The following is a 9,877-nucleotide window of genomic DNA, read 5'->3' on the forward strand; positions in this document are numbered from 1 at the left end:
TTGGGAAGGAAGGAAAGACTTAATAGAGTTCTGATGAAACCCAGGATGCTTTTACTCATTATGCCGGTTCTTCATGGGCTTGGGGGCTGACGATGTGTTTCTATCGCAATGCTACCGGTTCAGGTTCAGAGTTCACCCACAGAACACACACACACACACACACACACACACACACACACTCTCATACACTGCAGCTGGGTATACCACATTCTCAGTATGGCATTCCCATGTTTACTGGTGGCAGATTTATTTTACTGAAGAGACGCAAAAGAGATGTAGCTTAACAGAAGGATGATTCTGGCGCACGCATGCACGCACGCACGCACGCACGCACACACGCACGCACACGCACACACAAATAACTCAAAGATGCAAGTGAAATATGAATTTCATAGTTCATTGTTTTTCTACCTGCAGGTCTGCTGTCAATCACAAACCACTTTATCTGACCTGATCCACCTGCCTACAGGCTACAGTGTATCTACCACAACCAGTTGTTAGTACAGCATGTGTTGTTAACACTGTGCATGACAACCGCAAGACCTGCCTCAATCTGCATCCTTCTGCAGCATCCAACAGAGGCCAAGGTCACCCCGGAGACCATCCCTTGATTTGGCTCTGAACGCAGAAATCATACAGGCTTAGGCCATTTTACTAAGTGAATTTGCATAAAAACACCTCCTTTTTTTTATGTCTCCCGATCTCCCTAACATGAGACAGATGCAAACACAAAAGTAAAAGGCTATTAATCATTTGGGTTTTCATGTGCAGGAAATCAAGAGAGCCTTGAGAAGAACTGAGTAATCAGAACAAGAGTAGAGGAGAGTCAGCCTTTTGCTCTCTCTCTGTGTTTTTATGTGGAAAATGTCAAGTCTAAGGTCACGGTGCGTGTGCACTGTGCAGAGAGAGAGAGAGAGAGTCTAAGGTCACGGTGTGTGTGTGTGTGTGTGTGTGTGTGTGTGTGTGTGTGTGTGTGTGTGTGTGTGTGTGTGTGTGTGTGCACTGCGCAGAGAGAGAGAACAAGTCTAAGGTCACCGTGCGTGTGCACTGTGCAGAGAGAGAGAGAGAGAGAGAACAAAAAAAATAAGGCAATTCTACCCAACATTTTCCAACAATGCCTCCGTAAGGTGCCGTACTAACCAAGCTGTTGCGTTTTCTCAGAATACATCACTTCCTGATATGCCAGGCAATACAATAAGTAACCCAAACAACCAGTCTGGTCGGGAATACCTTGACATCTCGATGAATGACATTGTTGTCATGGCAATACCGTAGCGCCTCGAGGATCTGTCTCATGTAGTGACTGAGGAGAGAACAGAAAAGCGCTGTCACGGCAATGTCACACACAAGAGAACAGCACAAATGACACCATTCAAAGCCATTTGAAAGTGTTTATCCGCATGCCAATGCGACATGATAATTATACAGTAATAATGGTGAGAACGTGACGTTCCGCATCGCTATGTGTACCAACTTTATCGAGGAGTGATTTGGAGCGGTTATGAGAGAATAAATTATGCACAAATAAATTACCTGGCAACTGCTTCACTGTAGACAAAGCCGGCGTCTGCTCTCTTTACAATCTCAAAGCACAGGTCTGCTCCGTCCATGCTGAGAGAGAGACAGAGAGAGAGAGAGAGAGAGAGAGAGAGAGAAGGCAAGGGAGGGTGGAAAGAAAAGAGAAGGGGGTCAGTGTGACATAAAGGTCGGTGCAGGCATCCAGGAGGAAAGGAAAGGTCACTCTTATTAAAACACAGTTTGTCTCTGGCTGCTTGTAGAGGTGAATAGGGAGGCATGGCGAGAGAGAGAGAGAGAGAGAGAGAGGAAGGCCATAGTAGTGTGTGTGTGTGTGTGTGTGTGTGTGTGTGTGTGTGTGTGTGTGTGTGTGTGTGTGTGTGTGTGTGTGTGTGTGTGTGTGTGTGTGTGTGTGTGTGTGTCTGTGTGTGTGTGTGTGTGTGTGTGTGCGTGCGCGCGTTTCAGTCAGAAACAGAAAGTATTTCACGGAGACTAAAATATTTGTGAGCAGTAATGCAGCTCCACGACATTAATCGAGTCCCCAGGAGGACAAGGTATTACTGTAACTAAGAGGTTTATATATAGCGCTTTGCATTGAGAAAAGCCCTGCACATTAATTTACAATAATGATGAGGCTCAAACAGCTCCTCAGAACAGTTAAGACCAGATTGTTGCTAGAGGTGACAGCGTGGCTCGATGCGCAGGCCAACAGTGCCCGTCACAATCGATGCTGTTAGGGATGGTCTTTTAAGATATGGCCATTAAGCCACACAGCATCCACTCAATTTAGCCTACTTAGCTTACTTACACAACTACACATGCACGCACTGACCATGCTACAAAAACACACATTGTGTGTGTGTGTGTGTGTGTGTGTGTGTGTGTGTGTGTGTGTGTGTGTGTGTGTGTGTGTGTGTGTGTGTGTGTGTGAATGAATGAATTAATTAATTTTTATTTTCGTGTCTTGTCGTTTAGACCCATCCCTTACGGGATTATAAGACACCAACAACATAAATAAACAATATCACGTTCACTTCCCACACAGAAGTTACAAGTTATAAATAAACAATATCACGTTCACTTCCCACACAGAAGTTACAAGTTATAAATAAACAATATCACGTTCACTTCCCACACAGAAGTTACACCAAGTATTTGTAAAAAAAAACAAAAAAAACAGAAATAAGCAAAAACATAAAAATAAAATAAAATACATCACATATAAGTTATCTTTGTCCGCATGTCCCAAGCTTTCTCTATATATATTCTCTATATATTCTGTGTGTGTGTGTGTGTGTGTGTGTGTGTGTGTGTGTGTGTGTGTGTGTGTGTGTGTGTGTGTGTGTGTGTGTGTCTATGCAGTATGCACATTGCACACACACACTCATCTAAGCCAGTCATTTACCAAGCAGGGACACGGACTCCTGTATCGCTCTTCCCTTCATTCTCACCATTATCTAAAGTGGCTCGTCAGCACCAATTAAAAAGGATTGTTAAGTTGGATGTGGCCACTACACGGCTATTATTCTATGCTCTCCTGCACTGTCAAATCCTCAGAGTTAATGCAAACATAGCATAATAATACAAGCTTGCAAAGTGTTGGAAATGCAACGCTATTTTGTCCTGCTGTATTTTAAAAATCACACCCGTGTGAAGTGAGGGGCGCTCTTATCATCGTACACCATCCATTCATTGTCAATGGGAATTGTGTAGGACAAAAATTGCTCATTTGCTTGTCCACGTATGACGTAAATTCTCCATTCATTGTCAATGGGAATTTAATGTTTGTGTAAGACGAAAATCGACACTAAAGCTGAATATAGGAGGGGCTAGTGCCCCTACAAAAACGTTTACATTGTTATTAAAATTATATATTTTTTACTAATCGATTAAATTGATTAGTTTGATTAACTGTTGCAAGCCTAAAATTGACCCCTATGGGTCCAGTCTGGGAATTAACTCAACACTATGGATTTAGTGTATGCCATTGTGCTACTTCACATTCCTGGTTGTGTGGACGTAGAACTGACGACAGGGTGTACGTACGTGTTTATCCATTTATTTTTGCTCTATTATCCATCTGCCCCTCAAAGCACCGCATTACTGAAGGCCTGTCTCAGTACTACCACCTTCCCTCTCCTGCAACCTGCGTGTGCAATGTGCATGCAGACAGTAGGCTACATGTGATCTATGTGGGCTTGTGCATGCCGGCCAAAGGGAGTGCTCAAAAAAAATTAGCTTGTTACATTTTTGGGGTAAAGTATCCCTGCACCAAGGCCTACGATAGAACTATATGCAAAAGACCCCAGGACTTGCACGATCGGTGATAATGGAATTAAATGATAAAGGAATTAGTTCTGGAAGGAGGGAAGAGAGAAGGAGATATGGAGAGGTTCTGTGTGTGTTGCTTTGAGATGAGCTAGCGGGTGTAAAATCTTAATCTCATCTCAGCCCTTCATACAGACTGTTTGACACTTCAACAGATTCCCTCTCGTCCTTCCTTTGCTCGTCTTCTCTCCGTCTACTCATCGCTCTCTTTCCTTCCATTCAATTCTCTCAGTTAACACCATGGAGGCCCGGGGCGGAGATCTCCGTCAAGTTCAATGTCATGGTCAAGTGCCCAAGCCGGAGATTGATAAATAGGACGGAGATTAATGATATCAAAACCGATCGCATCGCTCTAGAGCCTAGGAGCGCTTGTTGCCCATTCCGATGACGTGTCAAACAGTGACACGTCATCGAAAATGTTCCCTGCCCGTTTAGCTGACGAAAACGAAAATCTTAAAACGATCATAACTCCGATCTAAATCTAAATCATCCCGTCTAATTCTGAAAAAAGATCCTGTGTTAGACGGCGCTCAGCGGTCCAGTCGCTAGTCGTGATAGATTTATTCTTACCTCCCGTTGTTGTCGATCGACTCTAGAGTGGTGTGGCTATTGTTAGCTGCTACGCAGACATGCACACCAACTTCCGGTGCGCCGGTAAAAGTGGTCCAGGCGCTATAAATGATGGGCACATGGATTAAATGGATTAAATAGGTCCGGGCAAGCAAGGTGTTAACAAGCTTTCTCATACCAGCAGCACTGGATATGATGAACCACCATGGGGTTCCCCCTCCATCACCAGTCTCAATTTATACTCACCTCTTCTGCCAACCAACCTCCTCCCTTCCCATCACATCATGGCCTCCCCGCCACCCCCCACCAATGGATCAACCCTTGTTCACATTCTCCTGCTGTGGATACATACCCCCCCATCAACCATGGCTTCCTCCCTCTGACACTTTGACACCCATTTTCTTAGCACGCTGGTTTTCAAAGTGTGATCTGAGGACCCCCAGGGGTCCTTGATGGGGTTGCATGGGACTAGCCTGGCTAATAAGCCAAACTAATATCACACTGTCGTGTATCTTTTTTTTGTTTTGCCAACGGCTGATTCACGTCTGGCTCATTAGCCAGGCTACCATGGAACCCCCAGCTAAATTTGATTTGTTAATATAGCATAAAAATCTATTGACCCACTTTATTTCATAGCGTACAGATCGGCTATTTCAAAAGAAAGTGTTGAAAAATGTGGAATATTTTTGAAAAATGTGGAATTATTTTGAAAAATGTGAACAACAACATTGTCAGATGGGGGTCCACGGCCATGAACATGAATGTGTGGGTCCTTGACATGGAAATGTTTGAGAATCACAGATTTAGCATAATATGGTGGAAGACTGGAAGTGTGCGGAAAAAGGGAGACTCACTATTCGAAGACCATGTAGAGCATGCCATCTGAGCTGTAGGTCTCCAGCAGCTCAACGATGTGGGGGTGCTTCAGCATGTGGCAGATGCTGGCCTCCCTCTTCAGGTCTGAGAACACACACACACACACACACACACACACACACACACACACACACACACACACAGGTCAGAGACAAGACAGATTCCACTAACAGTAATTAAACATGTCAATGACGTCATGTCATTGTTAAAGGACCACTTCACCACTTTTCAACCTATCTTCATATAATAGGTCCTCACTAATAATCATGAAAAAATGGCGCAATTTTTTTCTACTCGGTCTGTGTCTCATAGGAGGGCTGTGGGCAGTTCAGAAACCGTCCACCAGTGACATCATCAATGGAGAATCCAAGCTAATAGAAACTGCAGGCTTTCTAGTCCTGAAAAGTTGCAATGCGAAAATGGAAGGCATCGTTCTCACGATAATGAAAATCTAAACTTGTTTAAAAAACAATCTGCCTAATGATGATGTCACTGGAAGACGGTTTCTAAACTGCCCACAGCCCTGACACAGACTGAGTAGAAACAAATCGTGCCATTTTTTCATTATTATTAGTGAGGACCTATTATATGAAGATAGGTTGAAAAGTGGTGAAGTGGTCCATTAATATAATATATAATATATAATAAACACAGAAGCACCCGAAGGAAGTGGACTAAGAAAGTGGAGCAGCCAAACTGAATTCCTGTTTTACACACAAAAAAGGAGGTTGTACCCCCAACTTCCCAAGAGGCAAAAACAATATATATTTTCCTTCTTTTTTATGTGGAGAGGCTCCTTCGGAGAGGTGGAGAGGCTCACGCATACACGCGCACGTGATCGAAATAACCTATTTAATATGTACTGTAGGCCTATTTATTAACCCACAATCGAATTTCATTCTATTTAATTTACTTGCATAATAGGAAGACTTTAGTGCTTAGTGCCTTTAGTGTTTTTTTCATAATACATTTACCTTGCAGACGTCACCTCACCTCTGTAATTTAATTCATAAAACACCTACAGTACAATCTCTCTAAATAATAGAACGGTTTCTTCCACAGCATCCCTAACAAGGGAGCAGAACCAAAGGGAATCCTTCACACGACAATTTGACGTCTTCGTCTTTAACCCCCTTTGGCCTGAGATCGGATTCTAAAAATGTCTTCTACATCCTGACAGTTTTCTGAAAAAGCTATGTTTCTATGTCAGTCGTTCTTCGATTTCTCAAAAATAGCAGACCTACAAGCTCGTAGCGCGCCACTCGGTGGCGCGCTATGAGCTTGTAGATCTGCTATTTTTCAATAGCTAAAGCATTAACATAATGCTAACACCAAAAGGGGTTCCCGCTCAAAATGGGTTAACCCCCTTTGGAGGTGAAGCTGAATCTTGCAGCACTCCCAGCTCGACGATTAAAAAAACGCCTGCATGTCAGAAAGCCCGAGATGGGGCTTTCATGTTGCCTAGCGCTTACCGCTCACAGGCCCTAATGCAAAATGTAGAAGTGCACACGGTGTGCTAATTAGGGTCACGCCATCGCAGGCTGCTCACATTGCAATGACACAGACAGACGTTATGTGAAACGGCAACAGGTCTGTCTGCAGTTTAGGTTCCAAATGATGCTTGTTTAGCTCATTACTTACAGCGTCAGTGTTACCCATGGCAATGAGCTTCACCCACTTTAACACATTTAGACCTGAGGACGATTCTAAAAATGTCTTCTAAAATCCTGACAGTTTTCTGAAAAAGCTATGTTTCTATGTCAGTCGTTCTTCGATTTTTCAAAAATAGCAGACCTACAAGCTCGTAGCGCGCCACTCGGTGGCGCGCTACGAGCTTGTAGATCTGCTATTTTTCAATAGCTAAATTATAACATAATGTTTAAAACACCAAAATGGGTTAATAAAGACAAGAGGACAAGGAGAGGGGAGATAGCTACATGTATGTGTGGGGGTGTCACTGGAGAAGAACAGCTACTGGTACGAAGAATACAAAACAGTGTCCTTTTAAAAGATGACAGACTTACAATAAAGATAAAAAATAAAATATCGCAGGAAGAGAGAAAATAGGCTAGATGTCATATGAGGGAGCCTGAGAGTTGTGACAAGAGTGATGTTCCTGGGGACAGCAACGGAATAGCTTGAACCAATCAATATTATTTCCAACCGCGACTCTCAGTAATGCAAATGGTGAATTGTTCTGTCATTTTTAAACAGGATGGATGGAGGGTGCAGATATTGAGTATAAACCCTGGAGTCTCTATATTGCATACAAAGCCACGTAGAGCTAATAAGTGTGCAATGCATGGACATTTCTCTCTGTCCAATGTAGGAGGCTGCAGTGCTCTGGAAAGGGGGTTCAATGTTGTCCACAGTGCAACGTTATGTATTTAACACCGGGGGAGTTGTCATTAACCATTGCACATTTGTGCAGTCATATAACTTCATGAATGCTTATTTTTGCAAGTCACTGCCCTGTCCTAAATATTAGGCAATAATATGTGTGCAAATGTGTATACATGATATGTTTGTTGTATTTGCTGTCTTGTTTACTTACTTTGCCATCATTTTTGTGGCTATACGTTCACTATAACTATATGTTCTACTCCCATCATCATCCCCATAACACTATTGATCATCATATTAATGATTCCTCCTCATTTACTTCTTATTGTATCCACCAGGCCAAAGGCGTGGCTGAGACTATGTTTTCACCCCTGTCCGTCCGTCTGTGTACAGCTAATCTCAGCTAATCGACGTTGGCCATATATATGGCCATAATTGGCCATATTTTTTTTGTCACCGGCAGATTCGCATCTGGCCAATGCGAGGCTAATCCTTTTGAAGGATACAGTAGTATGTACAGAAACATGTGCCTGTCAAACAATCAATCAATCCTCCATTCTTCCTTTTACCAAAAAGCGTCCATTCCTGAGTCCTTCTAGAATCCAACCATCCTTCATCTCTCCATCAACACAGCCATCATCCATCTTCCACCCACCCATCCATCCATCATTCCTCCCTCTACCATCCAACATCCACACATTCATCTGTTCCAATAGGTGTTTGTCTGTCTGTATGTCTGTCCTCCTGGCAGGCAGCAGCTATTCTGAGAGAGCAGGCTTGATGCTGGAGGCCAAGTACAGGCATATATCACATACATAACCTTTCCACCTTATGCACACACTCAAAACTCATTCCCTGAAAATGCATTACCGAGCACTCTTAACTGCATTAACTTTTAATATCCTCTTCTTCTGCAATATTGCACGCTGCTGATTTATATAGCTATGCTCAGTCATATATTCCACCTTCCAGCATGGCATTCCCATGTTTAACGTTGGCACATTTATTGTACTGAAGAAATGTGAAAGAGACGCGCACGCACGCACGCACGCACGCACGCACGCACGCACGCACACACGGTTTTTCCAAGGATGTGCTGACATTTAATTAAGCCCTGAGTTGAAGTCATGGGTGTGCGTGTGTTGCTCCTGGTCTCTGTGCAAACATTAAGCTCATCCTCAGAGGACCAACACAAGGCTACTCTAGCTCTGCACAAGATGCTAATGCTACTAAAGCTGGGATAAGTGGCTACCTTGAGGCTAAACTCTCCTCCCGCCTGCCGCTTTAACGCTGTCTGGCGGTCCCCCCACTAGTCCCCCCCCCGCACACCTACTGACACCACCAGTCCCATTCCTCCCCCCCAGCACATCTACTGACACCACCAGTCCCATTCCCCCCCCCAGCACATCTACTGACACCACCAGTCCCATTCCCCCCCCTCACACATCTACTGACACCACCAGTCCCATTCCCCCCCCCAGCACATCTACTGACACCACCAGTCCCATTCCTCCCCCCCCAGCACATCTACTGACACCACCAGTCCCATTCCCCCCCCTCACACATCTACTGACACCACCAGTCCCATTCCCCCCCCCCCAGCACATCTACTGACACCACCAGTCCCATTCCTCCCCCCCCCAGCACATCTACTGACACCACCAGTCCCATTCCTCCCCCCCCAGCACATCTACTGACACCACCAGTCCCATTCCCCCCCCCCAGCACATCTACTGACACCACCAGTCCCATTCCCCCCCCCCAGCACATCTACTGACACCACCAGTCCCATTCCTCCCCCTCACACATCTACTGACACCACCAGTCCCATTCCTCCCCCCCCTCACACATCTACTGACACCACCAGTCCCATTCCCCCCCCCCCAGCACATCTACTGACACCACCAGTCCCATTCCTCCCCCCCCTCACACATCTACTGACACCACCAGTCCCATTCCTCCCCCCCCAGCACATCTACTGACACCACCAGTCCCATTCCTCCCCCCCCAGCACATCTACTGACACCACCAGTCCCATTCCTCCCCCCCCAGCACATCTACTGACACCACCAGTCCCATTCCTCCCCCCCCAGCACATCTACTGACACCACCAGTCCCATTCCCCCCCCCCCAGCACATCTACTGACACCACCAGTCCCATTCCTCCCCCCCCAGCACATCTACTGACACCACCAGTCCCATTCCTCCCCCCCCAGCACATCTACTGACACCACCAGTCCCATTC

General features: G+C 45.1%; 1 protein-coding gene across 13 annotated transcripts in view; it reads right to left on the bottom strand.

The window, feature by feature from the left end:
• caska (calcium/calmodulin-dependent serine protein kinase a) overlaps positions 1–9,877 on the bottom strand; it is a 143,227-nt gene that overhangs the window by 66,714 nt on the left and 66,636 nt on the right. For 7 of the 13 annotated variants that reach the window (XM_079518823.1, XM_079518820.1, XM_079518813.1 and 4 more), the window contains exons 3-6: positions 5,268–5,373; positions 4,414–4,515; positions 1,534–1,611; positions 1,231–1,303 (exon numbers count right to left, since the gene is read on the bottom strand). In XM_079518823.1, coding sequence (XP_079374949.1) covers positions 1,231–1,303; positions 1,534–1,611; positions 4,414–4,515; positions 5,268–5,373 — 359 coding nt within the window. The remainder of the gene's footprint in view (positions 1–1,230; positions 1,304–1,533; positions 1,612–4,413; positions 4,516–5,267; positions 5,374–9,877) is intronic. The other 6 variants (XM_079518815.1, XM_079518822.1, XM_079518816.1 and 3 more) reach the window with 1 other exon arrangement.

This window comes from Electrona antarctica (genome assembly GCF_951216825.1).
Source record: "Electrona antarctica genome assembly, chromosome: 13".
NCBI classification, from domain to species: Eukaryota; Metazoa; Chordata; class Actinopteri; order Myctophiformes; family Myctophidae; genus Electrona; species Electrona antarctica.